Source organism: Pantherophis guttatus, chromosome 5, assembly GCF_059756535.1.
Source record: "Pantherophis guttatus breed Tessera chromosome 5, ASM5975653v1, whole genome shotgun sequence".
Lineage (NCBI taxonomy): Eukaryota > Metazoa > Chordata > Lepidosauria > Squamata > Colubridae > Pantherophis > Pantherophis guttatus.
Genome location: NC_142067.1, coordinates 94,507,914 through 94,526,920, shown reverse-complemented (window position 1 = coordinate 94,526,920; position 19,007 = coordinate 94,507,914). Strand labels below are relative to the sequence as shown.

At 36.3% G+C, this 19,007-nt stretch overlaps 1 protein-coding gene across 22 annotated transcripts in view; it reads left to right on the top strand.

Annotated features, from left to right (window-relative positions):
- The window catches only part of INPP4A (inositol polyphosphate-4-phosphatase type I A), a 111,792-nt gene extending 96,093 nt beyond the window's left edge, over positions 1–15,699 (top strand). For 14 of the 22 annotated variants that reach the window (XM_087871474.1, XM_087871467.1, XM_087871470.1 and 11 more), the window contains 5 exons: positions 3,239–3,379; positions 4,023–4,120; positions 6,209–6,321; positions 9,692–9,846; positions 12,202–12,407. In XM_087871474.1, the coding sequence (XP_087727600.1) occupies positions 3,239–3,379; positions 4,023–4,120; positions 6,209–6,321; positions 9,692–9,846; positions 12,202–12,382 (688 nt within the window). In that variant the 3' untranslated portion in view covers positions 12,383–12,407. Of the gene's footprint in view, positions 1–3,238; positions 3,380–4,022; positions 4,121–6,208; positions 6,322–9,691; positions 9,847–12,201; positions 12,408–15,495 lie in introns of those variants that run through there. The other 8 variants (XM_087871478.1, XM_087871469.1, XM_087871477.1 and 5 more) reach the window with 1 other exon arrangement.
- The last annotated feature ends 3,308 nt before the right edge of the window (positions 15,700–19,007 follow it).

Genomic DNA, 19,007 nt, shown 5'->3' with positions numbered 1-19,007 from the left:
ATATTTCAATTCTTACTAATTTTTTAACTTGCCTCCAAATTCCTCCCTTGGGTCTTCATCTCTATCTACATCTTTCCTGATTAACTTAAGTATTTCTTCCATTTCTACTATCTTTTGCTACCAAGCCTCCGGAGGATTTGCCCAAATCTCTATTTTATTTTCAAAGATATCTTTCTGTTTATCCAGTATCATTTTTTGGTCTTTTAGCATGTATTTTCCCTGAATTGCTTCATAAGTTTTTATTACTTTCTCTTTCTTATCTTCTTGTTTTATTTGTTGATTTGTCCATTCTATCCTTTCCCCTGGTCGCTCTATTATCTCCTCAGTTTCCTGGGCTTTTTGATCATTATTCATTATCCCTTGTGGAACACTTTCTAGCTTCCCATTTATGTTATTCATTAAATCCATTATATCTCCTGTGATTCCTTGTCATGATATCGTAAATGCTTTGAAACATCAACGCCAATTCTTTTTAAAACCCACTTATTTCCCCCTGCTGAAACATCTTGTCTTCTTTTAATAAGTCCCAGTATAGCTCAATAGTCTGTCAGTGGTCTATCACTGTCCCAGAGTCTCAATTATCTTTGATCTCAGAAAGTCGATCTGAAAAACATTTACTCAGTCCAGACATTGCTCCTCAGGGAATACAGTAATATAATTCTTTATGTCCCACAGTTAGTCAATTTAGCTCTTTTTAAGTAATCCAGGAAGATTTCCAAATGTCTCCTTAAATCCACTCTATAAGTTCAATCATAACTCCTGATGTTTGAAAGTCACTCTAATTAAATGTCTTTCATGTTTTCACCATTAGAACTCCAGTAGTCTTGGAGCAGATAAATATAGAGCAATAGATAGCACAGTAATCCTTCAGATGTTATTTCTACTTTCTCCTCTGTCTTATCGGTATTTTTCCCAGAGTTGTAGGAGTATACTGTCTATTTCATTCACCAGTAGATGGCGCCTTCAGCTTAACTTCAACATTGCACAAATTCTAACAGGTTCCATTTGTATTTATTCAAACAGATCATCAAAATTCTGACAGGTAATTCCAGCATTTTAAAATGCCTTATTGCCAGTAAAAATTAGAGTTCCAATCTTTCAATGTTTTTAAAGGTTTTGCGCTCTCTTTTTAAAATCTTTTCTTCTGGGTCTGTAATTTTTCTCTCTGTAATTTTTTGCCACTTAAACAAACGTTTCAAAGAATCTCTTTTCCAAGTTAATTTTCTTTGTGGTAGGTTTTAGGTAAAAAAAGGTAACCTCATCCAGTTCCAGTTACTGTTTATGCACACCGCTCCAGCACATTCTTTGTTTCTTCGGCTGCCCCAGCTTCACAGCAGCCATAATGGCTGCCACTCCTCTTCGTTGTCAGCTGAGAGGGAATTAGCCCTGGGTCAAGCAGGAGAGCCACCGCTCTCCGTGACCTGCAGGACACCCCTCCACTCTTTGTCACCCCTACAGGGTGACTTTAGCCCCTTATGGGGTCCTCCAATGAAGGGATTTGGCATGATTTTGCAGAGCCCCGCTCTTCGTGTCCAATAGCGCCGCAACGTCAACTGGAAGTCTAGTCCAGAATTTCTTAACCTCAGCAACTCTAAGAGATCTACATTTCAAGAATTCCCCAGCCAGTATGATATAGCCTGTTCATTCCAGTTTTATGTTACTAACTTAACTAGGACCCGGTTTGTGGGGGCAATAAGCTGACTTTGTATAAAATATACAAAAGTATGAAGGCTATTGCTTAATGCATTGTAAGCCGCCCTGAGTCTCCGGAGAAGAGCGGCATATAAAAATAAATTAAAAAAAAAAAAACACTAACCAGAAATAGTTAAGAAATGCATGTTACAATAATCAAAGGTGGACAAGAAGTGAGTTTTCATGTAGATATAAGGTCGGCCTGATTTGACCATGTCTGGGCACATGTAACTATAATATTTTGGTAGTTAATGTATTATTATTATTATTATTATTTATTGAATTTCTATACCGCCCTACTCCCGAAGGACTCAGGGCGGTGCACAGCCATGAAATAAAACACATAGATATACAAAATTTAAAATCGAATAAAATGAATTAAATAAATTTGGCTGAATTAATACCCAATTTAAAATACCATATTTTAAAATCCATTAAAAATTTAGAATTTACACTTAAAAGGGAGAAGATTTAGGCGAGGCCAGCTTGATGAAACAAAAGCGTCTTCAACTCGCGGCGGAAGGTGCGCAGATCCGGAATCCTCCGTATCTCTGGGGGGAGCTCATTCCAGATCGTCGGTGCCCCCACAGAGAAGGCTCTCCCCCTAGGGGCCGACAGCCGACATTGTTTGGCCGACGGCACCTGGAGGAGCCCCTCTCTGTGGGAGCGTACTGGTCGGTGGGAGGCTGTTGATGGTAGTAGGCGGTCCCGTAAGTAACCAGGTCCCAAGCCATGGAGCGCTTTAAAGGTGGTGACCAGAACCTTGAAGCGCACCCGGAAGACCACCGGGAGCCAGTGCAGCTCGCGCAGGAGAGGTGTTACATGGGAGCTCCATGTTGCTCCCATAACCACCCGCGCGGCCGCACTCTGCGCCAGTTGGAGCCTCCGGGTGCACCTCAAGGGGAGCCCCATGTAGAGAGCATTACAATAGTCCAGACGAGAGGTGACGAGGGCATGAGTGACTGTGCGTAACGAGTCCCGATCTAGAAAGGGACGCAACTGGCGAATCAGGCGAACCTGATGAAAAATCCTCCCGGTCACGGCCGTCAAGTGCTCTTCTAAAGACAGCCGTGAGTCCAGGAGGACGCCCAAGTTACGAGCCCTTTCCGTGGGGGCCAATGATTTGCCCCCAATAGCCAGCGATGGCGCCAGCTGACTATATCGGGACGTCGGAAACCACAGCCACTCGGTCTTGGATGGGTTGAGCCTGAGCCCACTAGTATCCACTCACTATGAGCAAACTGCTAATTAAGAGGTTGTTTATATCAATGTGCTTTTCTTGAACAGCATGGTTTGTTAAGCTTAGACTCTTGGGCTGATATGACATTCAAGCCAGGTCTTTAGATTCTCCTATTATACTGTATTTCCATTGCTTTCTGAAAACTGCCAAGAATGGAGATTCTTAGAGTGCTTAGAATTTTGATTTTAGTTACTGTTAGCAATCTCCTAGATAGCAACATACTGTATGCCTTAAATATTTTTTAAAGGGGCCTTTCTGAAAATAATACTATTGCTTGATTAGCTTCAACTTTCTTGTCTAAATTAGGGATGGATTTAATGTGAGGATTCCACTACCAAGCACCTTGTTCGATGCCTTGCCTCGTGAAATCCAGAGTGGCATGTTGCTGAGAGTTCAACCAGTACTCTTCAACGTGGGAATCAATGAACAGCAGACTTTAGCAGAAAAGTACATATACCTACACATTCTCTTTTCTAATCTTTCATATTTAACAGGCAGCAGATAAATTGGTTTTCCTCCTCCTAGATATATACTGAATGAATTTCCAAGTCGTTATTTAAAGGATAGCTCAGGAAGAAGTTGAATGACATGAAAACCTTTGTGGAATCAGTACTTATATGTCTACTATATAGATTACTACTCTATCTAGCCTGCTGATATTATATTTAAGATTAGATGCAAGCTTGGCTTTGTGGGATATCTTGAGGCATTTACAACATTATCCAGTAGATCATGCAGTATCCATATTCAAAAGGCAACATGTGATTTGGAGCATGCATGGAAACAGTGGAGGATGGGGAGGCCTGGTGTGCTGTACTCCATGGGATCGCAAGGAGTCGGGCATGATTTAGCAACTGAACAAGAAATTGATGCCTATGTAATGCTTATGGAAAATAAATAAGATGTCTTTTTGCCAAGATTATTTCTCGGCTATAAAGGGCAATCATGCAATCCCAGGAAAGTCACAGCTGCTTTAAAGTGTTCCCATATATGTGCCAGACTCCTTTTGAAAGAACAATTTGAAAGCTTGCAGATGTTCTCCCATTTTTGTTTGAAAGCTCTATTAATAAGGTCCTTTAAATTTTTAAAGGTTTGGCGATACCTCCTTGCAGGAAATTATTAACATGGAAAGCTTAGTGCGGTTGAATTCCTACTTTGAACAGTTCAAAGAAGTTTTGCCTGAAGATTGTAAGTGTGAATTACAGATATTTGTATTCAACACAATTTAAATCAAGAAAAGATCTGCTTTTATATGATAACAAAACAATTAAAAATCAGTAGCTATGTCTCCCGAATACATTGAGGTTTCTTTAATACATTGAGGTTTCTTAGGGCCAAATTTATATATATTTATATATATATATATTTAATTGTATTTTAATGTTTGTAGTTTTATGTTTTTACTTGGCTGTTCACCGCCCTGAGTCCTCAGGGAGAAGGGCGGTATACAAATTTAACAATAAATAAATAAATAAATAAATAAAATCTCAGTTAATGTTTTGAGTTGGGTTTGGTAAAATGGAACAGTATCAACCTCCTGTGTACAGTCCCTAAACCCTGATACTGAAGGGTTTGTGTGGCCATAGACACATGTAGAGTAACCAAAATACAATTCCAATTGAAGTTGATTGATTGATATGCATCATCAACTCATTGCTTAGTGACCACATAAATATTTTCCATGACAATCTATCCCACGGATGTCAAACTCTGGGGTAGGCGTGGCCTGCGCATGACGCATCCAGCCCATGGGTTGCCAGTTTGACACCCCTGATAGATTCTATCCCTAACCTGGTCTTTCAGTTTGTCGAGTGCTGCACTTATTGCCACAATAATGGTGTCTACCTAACTCGCTGATGGTCATCCTTGCCTCTTTCCTTACCTTTCCCAGCATTAGAGCCTTCTTCAGAAAGCTCTAATACTTCTCATAATGCCCAGTGTAGGCTAATTTGAGCTAATCAAGTATGTCTTGAGTGAGAACTCAGGATTGATTTATTCAATGATCTGTTAGTTTGTTTTCTTGATTGCCCATGATATTTTCAAGAGTCTTTACCAACACCAAATTTTAAAAGCATCAATCTTCTTATTCTACTTCTTCATAGTCCAACTTTCACTTTTATGGAGAATACCATGGCCTGCATGATTCTGATCTTTGTAGGTCACTTTGACAGTATGGCATTTAAATGTCTTTTTCAAGTCCTTCTACTTACTGAAATGAAAAAGTATAACTCCAGTTTTATTTGCTGCTGTTTTTGTTTTAAATAGCTGGCAGTCTGTTTCCTGCAATGATGATGCCAGCACATTCATGATATGCAAATTCAGCACTAAATCAGTTCTGTGCTCAGATGTGGATAAGAAAAGGGATATTTATATTAATTTTAGCAATATTGCTCAAGGAATTTACAGTTTAGAATACAAGATGGTCTTTCACTATTGCTGCTTACCTTTTACCAATCCTCTTTTTTCTATCTGCTCCCTCAAAAGGAAAGTGCAACCATTACAAAAGAGTGCTCATGGCCCTCATAGGCTGTCCCCAAAAATCTGAAGGAATCTAGTAGTACTTTTTCCAACTAACACATTTTATTAAAAAGTATAAATTTTCATGGAGTTCACCATATCAGATGCAACACATCAGTTGATGTGAGATGTGTAAGAATGGCTTCTGAATTCCTATTATGTATAGTTCCAGTTCCTGAAGTAAAGAATATTGGGTGATCCATAGGTTTTACGTACTCTAGTTCAGATTTCCTAAATTCTATTGAATTTCTATGATTTTGCTAAAAACATAACTGTCAACTGTGCCATTCAGTCATCTGGCAAAGAAAGACTCCTGGCCATTTGGGGTTTTTTTTGCCAAGAGTATACTTTACTGAAGCTTACAGATATAGCATAAGCTGAATCTGAGGTTTTCTCATGCAAACAATACAAAGTAAATTTTCCTCTTTCCCCGCCAACCATCCCCCGGTTATCCGGTCCAATTAGGTGCTTGTATATTGTTTAGGAAACAGGTTCTTGGTTCCCAACTCTGCATACCGATAGTTGACCTGGGCTGGCTGAAGCTGCTCACAAGCTTCCATCCCCCCCCCTTCCTCCTTACATTCAAATATCCCCTCCCCCCCCACCCCCATTGCTAATGTCAAGCTGTCAGCTTATGTAGCTTGGATAGGAGAGATACAGTCATGAGAATAACTCTCTGTTGCTAAACATAACCTATCCATTCTCAGATGAAAAAATGCTATTGGGCATTTGTTAAGGTGGTTTTTTTTCTTTCTTCAGGTCTACCTCGATCTCGGAGTCAAACATGCCTGCCTGAACTATTGAGATTCCTTGGACAGAATGTACATGCAAGAAAAAATAAGAATGTTGATATTCTTTGGCAAGCTGCTGAGGTAAGATTAAAGAAAGTTAACTTAAGTATGTTGTCACTTATCTCCCATGACAACGTTATGTCTTCAGAATAAGCAGCAGTACAGAAAGCTTCAGACCCCTGCATGTTCTCTGCTGTTGTGCCATGTTGTTTCCTTGACTAAAAAGATTATAGAAACACCTTCCAGTTTTCTGATTTTAAGACATTTGGTTTGGTTAGATTAGGTTAGGTTAGGTTAGGTTAGGTTAGGTTAGGTTAGGGAATAGAATAGAATAGAATAGAATAGAATAGAATAGAATAGAATAGAATAGAATAGAATAGAATAGAATAGAATAGAATAGAATAGAATAGAATAGAATAGAATTCTTTATTGGCCAAGTGTGATTGGACACACAAGGAATTTATCTTGGTGCATACGCTCTCAGTGTACATAAAAGAAAAGATACATTCGTCAAGAATCATAAGGTACAACACTTAATGATAGTCATAGGGAAACAGTCAATATAAATCTTAAGGATACCAACAACAAGGTTACAGTCACAGTCATAAATGGGAGGAAATGGGTGATGGGAACAATGAGAAGATTAATAGTATTGCAGACTTAGTAACTAGTTTGACAGTGTTGAGGGAATTATTTGTTTAGCAGAGTGATGGCATTCAGGAAAAAACTGTTCTTGTGTCTTCTTGTTCTGATGTACAGTGCCCTCTAGCATCGTTTTGAGGGTAGGAGTTGAAACAGTTTATGTCCAGAATGTGAAGGGTCTGTAAATATTTTCACAGCCCTCTTTTTGACTCATGCAGTATACAGGTCCTCAATGGAAGGCAGGTTGGTAGCAATTGTTTTTTCTGCAGTTCCAATTATCCTCTGAAGTCTGTGTCTGTCTTGTTGGGTTGGAGAACCAAACCATTCTATCGTGGTTCTATCATGGCATGATTTCCTCCAGGATTAGCAAAATTTTAGGTTCTGGGCACTGTTGCATAAATTCAGTCTGGGCATCATTGTAAGATTTCGACTATTTTTAATATTTCTAATTCATCAGAATTCTGGAGATTACTTAAAGGGCTTCAGGATTATATGTGATTTATGTGACAAAGAAATAGAACAGGACTAAATTTGATGTGAGGAAGAAGCCAGTAAAAAACAGATTAAGTCTGAAAATGGACTAGGTAAGGTTGAAGCCTGCTGAGAAGATTTCCCAGATGGGCAAAGCCTTGGAATGCTGATGACAGCTTCAGTCTAAGGCCCCTCCCTCCTGTCATGTGACTCATAGTGGAATGTATGCAGCTTGCTCTGTACTTTGCATTGCGTACATATACACAAACCACAACACAATACAGAAGAAATATAGGAAAAGTAGAAATATGTTTAGACACTCATGTATATAGGAAATGCATATGCACAACCTTTGGGGAAAAGTGCATATATACAGATGCAGATGCAACCCATTACTTTATTACACAAAGATGAAGGCAAAAGCACCAATGGTCATTGTTCATAAAGGAGGTGGCAAGAATTCCAGAAGCCATGCTTTTTCTACTTTGTTGATTTTGATGTTAAAAGTACATTTATTTGATTATTATAATATTTGATTATTTATATCCAACTTTTATTAGTTTTACAAATAATTCAAGGTGGCGAACAAATCCAACACACCTTCCTCCTTCTATTTTCCCCACAACAGCAACCCTGTGAGGTGGTCTGAGAGTAACTGACCTAAAGTCATCCAGCTGGCTTTCATGGCTATGGCGGGACTAGAACTTGCAGTCTCCTGCCTTAATCACTAAACCAAACGGCTTTCCATATATCTCTATATCAGTGGTGGGTTGCTACCGGTTCACCCTGGATTGGGCAAACCGGTAGTGGTGGCAACGAGAGGCTCCACCCACCTGCCTGGACGTCTCTGCGCATGCGCGGAAGCATTGCACGCACACACTTGAACTGGGATTTGAAACCCACTACTGCTCTACATATATCATAATTGTGTAGTTTCTGTAGATATCTCAAGAAATGTTAGAAATATCTCATTGGCAGCCACTAATTTAAAAAGAAAATGCTGTTAAACTATTGACACTATTGCCAGCTTGGCTGCCCTAGAAGAAGCCTGCCCATTTTCTACTGAGGGTGCTATTACCAGTTGCCTTGTTCTGCATAGAAATGGCAATGATGGGCACTGAGGATTGCAATGCTATAGCTTGACCAGTGAGGTTCACAAGAGAGTTAAAAATTTACAAGAAACTGGGCATGACATTGATATATATAGAAAAGGGATGGCGCATGCATCATGAAGTTATATCCACCATTCTGTAGATTTTGACACTTGAAAACCCATATTCCATGGCTGAAGTAGGCAATCTGGGTTCTACTGATAGGTTTTGGTTTTTTTTGTTCAGTGGCCCCAATAAATATGGCATGTATTGAAAATTGTCCTCTAATATCTGTAGAGCATATCTATATCTAACTAAAGTAATGACAATAGGTGGAGGAGGAGGAAGAAGGAGAAGAAGAAGATATTGAAGTGATGAATAGCTTTTGCTTTTTAGGATCATCCATGAACAGTAAAGGAACAAGCAGATATGAAATATGCCACAAACTAGGATTCAGTAGAGCAGTCTTGAAAGGCTTAAAAATATTCAAATGCCGTGATATGTCTATACCTACAAAGATCAGAGTCATGCAAGCCATGGTATTCCCTGTGTCACTCTGGGAAAGCAAAAGTTGAGATTTAAACAAGTAACGTATGTAGAGTATTGACACCCTTAAACTTTGATTTTAGAGAAGATTCCTGAGAATACTGTGGACAGCCAAAAACACAGATCAATGGGTTACTGAACAAATCATCTCAGAGTTCTCACTCTGAGGCACAAATGACTAGGCTCCAATTCTCCTACATCAAACACATTCTGTGAAATCCCAGCTTTCTGGAAGAGACTCTAATGCTAGGAAAGAGTAGGGCAACCACCAGCAAGGCATGATATGGGTCCCATCAGTCAAGATGTGTCAGCTGGCAGGAATGTGCCTTTTCTGCTATAATCTCTGTCATCTGGAAGGTTCTCCCTCCAGAAATAGATTGTATGAATGTACGTATGAATGAATGAATACAGGTGGATGAACTCAGTTATAGTAATGATGAGTACACTATTGGGAGATTTGAAAGAATAGGCTAGGGACAGTTCATCACAGAAAAGATGTGGTTGCTAGAATTCAAACACAATTTGACAGCACATAATCATACTTAAAATAATTCAAGATTGACTATAGATTCTACATTTCTTGAATTCTAATCTCATCCCAGTGTCAGCTATGAAATTCTCCTAGTAATTCTGGGGTAATACTGTATCTATATATTTGTCCTGCGATACGTGGAACTAATACCAAGCATTCTTTTTTCCAGATTTGCCGCAGACTAAATGGTGTTCGGTTTACAAGCTGTAAAAGTGCCAAGGATCGGACTGCCATGTCGGTGACCCTGGAGCAATGTCTCATACTGCAACATGAACATGGAATGGCTCCGCAGGTCTTCACTCAGGCCCTGGAGTGCATGAGGAGGTAAGAAGATCTAGTTTGCTTGCGCTTACTTGTTTCTAATCCCGGAGCCCTGTAAACTGCAGATGAGTATTCAATACTATACAATTCAGCTTTTTCTTTACACATATATAGTAACTGTCATTGCTGAGTACTCTGAGATCCAGACTTTGAAATCATTTAAACCGTCTCCTTGGAATTGAGATATATAGGAAGAAATTGCTAAGCATGTAGATCTTTCTGCTTTACTGCTATGAAAGCTTTGTAACTAACATTGTCAAGGCTGCTGTTTTCCTTGGAAGTGAAAATGCAGAATTATCAACTGAATTAAGGAGAAACATCTGCAGGTTGCATTGGTTTCCTATGCTTACTCCTCAGACAATAGTTTGCCCCTTCAGCGAATTGCCATTATGAATGTTTCATGATACAGCAAACAACTCCATCACAACCTTCTGTGTGGTCATATCAGTTTAATCTGCTTTCTGAAGCAGTTGACATATTCACAGATTTCAGTTTCTGTTTTAAATAAAAATCCAGTACTTATTTCAAGCACTGCTGAAAAGCTCCAGTTTTACATATGAAGCAAGAAAGGATAAGAAATCCAGATTTAGTGTTTAATCATAGTTTAACTTGACTATAGAGTTCTGCTTTCAACATTCACTTTTGCTGAATGTAAATGTTCTGTATGTCATCTCACAAGCTCTCACAAATGTTCAATTCTCTTATCCTTTCTATATGTTTTTGCTATTTGACCCTTTCTAAACCTTCAATGGTTTATTATTTTTAAAACCTACTTGCAATGTCATCTTACTTTAGCAAATGTTTTCTAATTCCATAAATCCTATCTAGCAACTACATAATTCCATAAAGTACAACTTTTAAATTTTATGGATATACGTATTTTATTGTGGCTGTGCACCGCCCTGAGTCCCTCGGGAGAAGGGTGGTATAAAAATTTAAATAATAAATAAATAAATAAATAAACTGCAATTGTTTCACATTGAGCCAGCAATTTAAGAATATAGTATATCTAATATAAGAGAAAGTATTTTCAAGTTAATTCTTATCATTTCATTAATTGTTCGTCTGATAACATTCACTACATAGTGATCTAATATGGATCACATCAAGGACCAGTTGTATTAAACAAACATTTTTAGCTCATACCATGCTGAGAAAAAGTTACCATGTTGTTGTGCTTTGAGCATTTAGGAAATAAAACTATAGAATTGATGTGGATGATGCTACATAGTAGACTAATAGTAGGAAATCTATTTTTATTTGCTTATTACAAAATAATTGCTACATTTTGGCATTATTTTACAACAAAGCAATTTTTTCTGGCAATACAGCCATTGCATTAATAATACAAAAATTAAAATTGAAGCAAGGGAATACTCTTGTTGATCTGAGTTTGAAAATATTGGCAGTCAATATTTCTTCTGTAGAATTTCAATTTAACATCTTTTAATAAAATGTTTTAAAATAGATGCTAATTTTCTAAAACATTCATTGAAAAAAGCTCAAAATAAATGCTTCATGTAGTTTATCTTGCCTAAGATATTTTTCCAGAGACTTAATTCTTCAATTTTTTCCCCCTGCCTTTTGATACACATGATACCATATCTTTATTGCTGAAAACGTCAAATAACAAAGTGAATAAAGTCAGAATCAGGGGCCAAAGTGGATAGATTTACTTTTTTAAACTTTTAAGCTCTCCACCTATTCTTCAAGTATATTTTAGGCTGGGAAATAGGACATCTATGTGGTTTATTTTAGTTCTTAAGCCACTGAGCTAGTGCCATGGATTTTAAGAAATAACTTTTACCTAGCTACTTCAGGGGAAGTTTCACTACATTAATAGTTTAATTAATTCAATATACCCGGCATTGAAGCATTCTTGAAAGGGTCAAATATCACAATGGTTATTCATGTTCAGTTTGCTTTTCAGAGTTCCCTTTCTTTGCAGCATGTGGAAAGCATGGCACAGGCGCATGGAACATCGCTTAGCCAAATGAGAAAAATGAACATGGAAAACCATTCTAGTTTGACATACATGTATTTATTTTCAGTAGACTACAGTATTCTTTCTTATTTTCTCTTTTTTATTCTCTTTCTCTCTCCTTTATTCTGTAATTGCGCCTTTTATTATTATTTTGAAAAATTGGCATATTTCCTTATTCTTTATCCTCACACATTCTACTTTCTGTTGTGAATTTTTCAAAGTTTATTTTCTTTCCTGTTCCTGAACCAATTTTTTTCTCTTTTATTTTGCCATCTTGATTCTCTTTTTATCTTTTGATACATACATTGCATGTCTGTGGTTTTTTTTTTTTTCTGTTTCTTTTCTTTTCTTCCCAAATCTCTTCCTTTTCACAGTATTGGAACACGGGAGGTAGTCATCCAGAAGAACTTGTGTGGCCTGGTGCCCCTCCGGGATTTCAGGCTAGATCCCAGTCTTCTTTACTCTATTCCTTTATTAGCTCTAAGCCCCAATTTACTGATTGTGTGGCTGTTTCTGAGCATTGCATACTTGGTGGCTAAATTACGTTGCAAATGAAATAAAACAAACAAGCAAAAATCCAGTAAAGTGCCAGAATATATATTGCCACCTGGTACCGATTTGTCAAAAAACGTCTCATAGCATTGTTGCCAAGAATAATGATTAGTATGCCTTACAATTTTGTTTCTATTGTACTAAACTTGTAAAATACACATCTGATTCTTTTATGAAAAGGAATTGTATTGAGTGCTTACACTGTCATTGAGCTTCCAGTCCTTGTAATGTAAGTCCAACAGCTGCCTGTTACCTCAGTGATTTAATCAACCTGAAGATTAGTTTCTGTATCATCTATTTTAGGCATTCAAATCCACCTCCCCTCCATTTCTTTATAACTACATACAGCTTTGTTTCACATGTTTCTTGTTATCCCGAGAAAGAAACTATGTCTAAAAAAATTTCTAATGTTTTTGTATATCCTAAAAAAGTGTCAGTCTTGCATTTCATATTTAAGTGGTAAGGGGGAAAGGGGGGGGCTTTGTAACATATTTATCTACACATCTGTCTAAGGCATCTTTCTACTTTGATTTACAAGCATCACTTCTACAGTGTTATAATCATCAATACTTAAAACCGTGGAGTTAATTTTCTCATAGATCTGTTGCAACACATTATGCCCTTTAAAATGAACTTGAAAGCAGTATGCTGCACACAATATATAGTCAGTATATTTATATATTTACTTTCTTACTGCATCAAAAAAAGAAAGAATATATGGAAAGAGTAAACTTAATGATCATCTAATTCCATTCAAATCATTGGAAAAGTATTTTTATAATCTGTGTGATACAATGCTATCACATGTTAATTAATATTTACATTAAATATTGCCATAAAATGCACTAATAGCTCTTTTGGGTTAATATTAAACTTTAAATCTTAAGGTATGTAAAAGATGCAAATGCATTTTAGTGATATCCTGAATCCTAATCATTCAATTTGTAATAGAATTATCTTAATTTCTATCATTATAATATTTATTCATCCAAAACAAAGATGTATATATTCCCATCCTGATAGCATTTATAAATAAGATCAGTGTATGTTTTAGGAACATCTATAGATAGATAGATAGACAGGTAGACAGGTAGACAGATAGGTAGGTAGATAAATAGATAGATAGATAGATGTAACTATTGGGTATTAAAAAAGCAGCTCCAAGGCTTATAAATAAAATTCTTTAATATTTGGTTGTGCTACATCCTGTTTATCTGATCTGTTGCATCATATCAATTGTATTGCAAAGATAAGACGTAGATATGTTCTTGAACGGATTGATTTGGATCTTGACAAAGTAGCACAGTAGCTGCTTTCCTGGTAGGTATATGATTCTGTTGCAGTGAAAGGTATAGGGCTCAATTATACTACATGTTTGTTTAACTTGCCAGCAGCAGGGTAGATAATGAAAGTATGAGACACTTCCTGTAGATGTCACACAATAATGTTCAATTTGTAAATCGAACCACAATTTTATTTTATTTTTTAAATTAAACCACAGTAGTTACATCTTGGTAACTAACAAGTCCTTTGACAAATTTATTAGCAATATATTGATCATTTTATGCCAAATCTAAGCATACTCTATGGCATATTCACATCACAATCTTTTCCATACCACCATTTCCTTTGCTTACCCAACAAGATCACTTATTCCAAATGTAGGCTTTGATCACTGCATGCATCTATGTGGCCTCGCAAATGAAAATAAGTAGCCCTTAAGTTCTCAATCACACCTATTTTCCCAAGACAATAGAATTCAGTACATAAATGCAGTCTTGGGTTTGACGAAGTAATGTTGGGTTGACAAATAGCCTGAGGAAAACATCCAAGTAAGAATTTTCTATGTATGGATTGTAGTTCTTATTGAGGTGCATAAATTATTTCAATACATTTGAATACAAATGTATTCAATGGTTTGAAAAACTCAGCTGTCCTGCCTTATATTGTGGCATTAAATATACTAGAGTGCTTTAGACTTAAAATTGTATGTGACTTTATTTATAGGGGTGTGTACGTATGTATATATACATGCAAACACATCACAAGTTATTAAATCAAGAAATACATGAATCTTTATTTCATGCATTTCCTCTCATAAGTCTGGAGACTTTTGTTTAAAACATGCCCGGTGGTAGAAATGATGCTGAAACCAAATATATAAATAGTTGTCACTACATACAATAAGTATACCAAATAATCAACTATTTAACCCATACATTTAAAACATAGTGAAATCAGTTAGACCTAGTAATGTAAGAATATAAGTGTGATCCATACAAGATAATGCAAATTAAAACCTTTTATTTATATTTGTATAATAAATATCAGCAAACCCAGGAAATCAATACAATATTTTAAAAACTTATTTGACTAGAATTTTCATTGTACTGATAATTGGACTAAGTTATTATAAATTGATATCCCAGTGCATATTGGAAACAAAACTGTTGTAGTTAATGCTCAGAGCATGTTCAATGTTGCTGTCCTTAGTTGTCAACGTACAAATAAATAATATCTCAGTCATGTTTGTATACTTTTGTCTTCTGCTTCTGTAGCTTTCATTTTCCTTTGTCATCTCCTGTTTAGAAAAACCAAAGAAGGAAACTTGGAAAGTATATTTTGAGAATTCAAATTACTTATGTAATTATGTATATGTATGTATATCTAATAATAATGGCTTTCGCAATAGAGTTCAGTCTTGCTGAATGAAAGTGTGCAATAGATTTCAGAGCCAAATTGAAAATGCTGCGATAAAACTCCTGCGGTAACATTTCTTCTCCTGTGCCAAAATCTTCCGGAAGTGATGTTATTACTGCCAATATGTTCCCTGTGATTCAGAGGAGCTGGCAGACTTGCCTACTCTATACCCTCTTTTCCTCAAAAAAATAAAATAAAAATGCATTTTTGCTTGCTTAGATTTGCAAGTGTAGCTGTTAAGAGTCCATGTGGCATTTATGTACACCTTCAGTGGCCCATTATTTAATTATGAATTCAAATATTTTACTGAAATGAAATAGCTAACTCCTTTCATTTTAATTAAAATAGTGGTAATTTTGTTTTTGTTTTACTGCTGTCATTTTTTTTTCCTTTTCTGTGCTTGTCTTTTTCCCCAGCGAGGGCTGTCGAAGAGAAAATACAATGAAGAATGTTGGATGTCGCAAATATGCATTTAATTCCTTGCAGCTGAAGGCTTTCCCCAAGTATTACAGGCCTCCTGAAGGAACTTATGGAAAAGTTGACTCATAGGATTACGGTGTCTTGTAATTAATTAGTTGTTCCGTTAAAATATGTGAATACACTCAACTTTAGTATAAGAACTTTGATGACAATGTCAGAAAAAATGTTTTTGTATGTTTCACTAAGAAATACTGAGCATGTAATTTTGTTAAACTGGATTCCATAGAAAGAAAACAATTACATGCTAAATAATTATAACATGAAACTAATGTAATGATTGCCCAGTATAAGATGCCTGCATACATTAGTTAATTAATCTCTTTGCCTAAAGAAAGATAATTCCTGGACTGTGGAGGATTTTATGAATTAGGCAGCTGTTTCCCTCATTTTTATACTGATTTTATTTAAAACTTTCATAATACTTTTTAAAACCTCAGTGCTGTAAATAGTAAATAAATTGGAAATGAGGAGTTGTGACAAGTACAACAGGTATTACAAGTAGAAGAAAAGGCTCAGTTTAAAAAACCGAGCAGTGCATTAAAATATAAAGTTGGGAATTTAAATTTATTAAAACACTATTATATAAAAGAGTTATATAGAAGACAGGAACTGACACATAACCCTATTTGATTTTGTTTAGAAACTGGATTGAAAGGTGATAATTTCACTTAAGGAAGAAACCTATTGCATTCCAACACCTAAAAATCCTTTTAAAATACAAAAAAATGATAGTTGCTCATAAGAAAATACTGTCTACATCTAGTAAAGCATGACTTAGCCCTAAACAATGAATCCAAACAAAAGGTATGGTATCCATATCTAGTTACAAAACAGAAGTGGATTTCTACCTGCAGTTTGAAGGACTTCATTGGGCTGAATCGTCTGTGTCTTCCACATCATAATAATTTTAATTATTGTCACTTTACCCTACTTTGTTTGCTTGTGAGTTAGCTGATTCCACAGTGATACATAGTGTAAACTAGCATGTACAGGTCAGATCTTCCGAGTTCCTTTTTTTTAATGACAAGAATGATTTTAGGCAAACATATTTGCATACAAAAACTGTCCTATGCTGCATTTAAGAATTCTGCAAATTCCTAAGATGCTTGCTTGTTAGATCCTATCCACAATGTAGGTGCACTTTAGTTTACATAAATCAGTGTTCCTCATTTTCCTGTTGAAACTCCTACTTTGAATATTGTTTTATATATCCAGTACCCATTACTAATTTTTGAAACTCAGTAATCTACAATTTGTTCCAGAACATCAGAGTTTGAATTTCAGGTTAATGAATTGACAGAGAAGGGGAATAATTTCCTACATTATTTAATAAGAGTTATTGTTTACTTAGGAATTGATCTGTAACAGAACCCAAATTTCCATGAACACTCTTGGTGTTGCTAAACTATAACTTATTCCTTTGTTCATTATTCCTGTAACAAATTCATACTTTAAAAGCAAGATGAACCACCACTTGAAAAATATAGTGGTACCAGTACATACTTACAGAAGAGTAGCATATTCATTAAATGACTATTAATATATAACAACTTTGATTAATAGGTAACTGTATATGTTTTTATGGATGTGAATGTTTATCATCTGAAATGCTACGGATCAGTAGTAGTGTTTGGATGGATTTTGGAAGCTGTAGGCAGGTTGCGAAATCCTTCCAACTTTTCATTCTAACAATTTAACCCCAACATGTTTAAATTCCATTGATACTTGAGGGATTTACTTACATTAGCATTATTGGCCATTTAATGAAAAGAGGAAAATGGCACAATTTTCAAGAAAGAGTCTGGTATTCAAATATTTTACTTTATTCTGCCTTTTTTTGCACTTTATATTTATTGAAGGTATGAATGTTTTTTTCAGACCCAAGAAATTTGTTTTAACATTGCCTTTTAGTAGCTTAATGGTTTAATTCTTATATGTACTAAACAGTCTGGATCCCTCTGAATGCAATAAATTAATTAATCATGCATTGTTTCGCAAACTTGGTAACTTGGAGATGTGCAGACTTCAGTTCCCAGAATTCCCCAGGCAACATGCTGGCTGGGGAATTCTGGGAGTTGAAATCCACACATCTTCAAGTTACCAGATTTGGGAAACAGTGCTTTCAAGTCTTAAACCGAACAGGCAAAGGAATAATCATATCTGTTGCTCATGGAATTCCTGGTAGTAGCTAAGATTAACAGGGCAAAGCAGTGAAGTCAACAAGAGTTGAGATTTGCAAGTAAGCTTCCCTTGATCAACAAAGTTAGCTGCAAAACAATTTAAAACAAAATACAAATCAGGCTGCCATGAAAAGTTGTTCCCCTCCAAACTGTATTTGGGCGGCACCTTGCATAGAAAATATTCCCTTCCTGAGGTCTCCTGGCAGTGAACAATGCTGAACTGTTTCCAGTCTGCAAGTACCTAAAGGTATCCTTCTGCAGCTAAGAACATCTTTGGCTTTCCTTCCTGTGTTTGCATAATATATTGAATGGCGGAATTCTGTAAAATTGGTGGTTAAGTTTATATTTTCAGGAAAATTTCAAATGTGACAGAGAAACTCCTTTTGATTTATGCTAGTTTGTTTAATGTTTCTTCTCTGTTCATCCTCTCCCCACCCCTCTGTGTGCAAAATGTATTTATATTTAAATGCTTAATATAATTCACTTTTTAAAGACTGCCTTGGCAAGAAAGACTATTAGATCTGAAACTATTGTTTTAACTTAAATTTTCTGACATTAAAACTTGTTGCCAGCAAAAGTACCATATTTTTCAGAGTATAAGATGCACTCCCCCCCCCCAAAGAGGCTGAAAACTTGGGTGCGTCTTATACTCCAAACGTAGCTTTTGCCTGCTCCCTCCGACTCTTAGCTTGCTTTAGAAGCTTTTTTTTCAGCCCTAATGAGGCGCTAGCGAGTGAAGCAATTTTTGCCTGCTTTTCTCATTGCTTCTCTCTCCAAAGATCAGCTGTGCTTTAGAAGCTGTTTTTTATCCCCAAGTAGTGGATAAAAAGCACGCGGGCACTCAAAACCAGCAAACTAATGTGCTAAAGCTGACTAGACTAAGGACGCTAGCCAGATGAATACCTGGCAGGCAGATTTTTCCTTCCCTATTTTCCTCCCCAAAAACTAAGCTGTGTCTTATACTCTGGTGCGTCTTATACTCCAAAAAATACAGTAGTTAAGATAAATTCCGTGATTGCTATCAGCACAGTATATTATTCTCCTTCATTAGTCTTCTCCTAGAAGCAATTAGGGTCCCCACCCATTTTGTAATGGGAAAAGGAAATTCTGTTCCGCTGTTATTTCCATTAGTGTGAACATATTTCCATTGTGTAAACATAAAGCTCATATGCATTAGGAATGTATAGGTTTTTCAGAAAAGAGAACTTTAAATCAGACCTGTCAGCACTGCAAAATGTATGCCATGGAAGATATTTCGCTACTCCCAT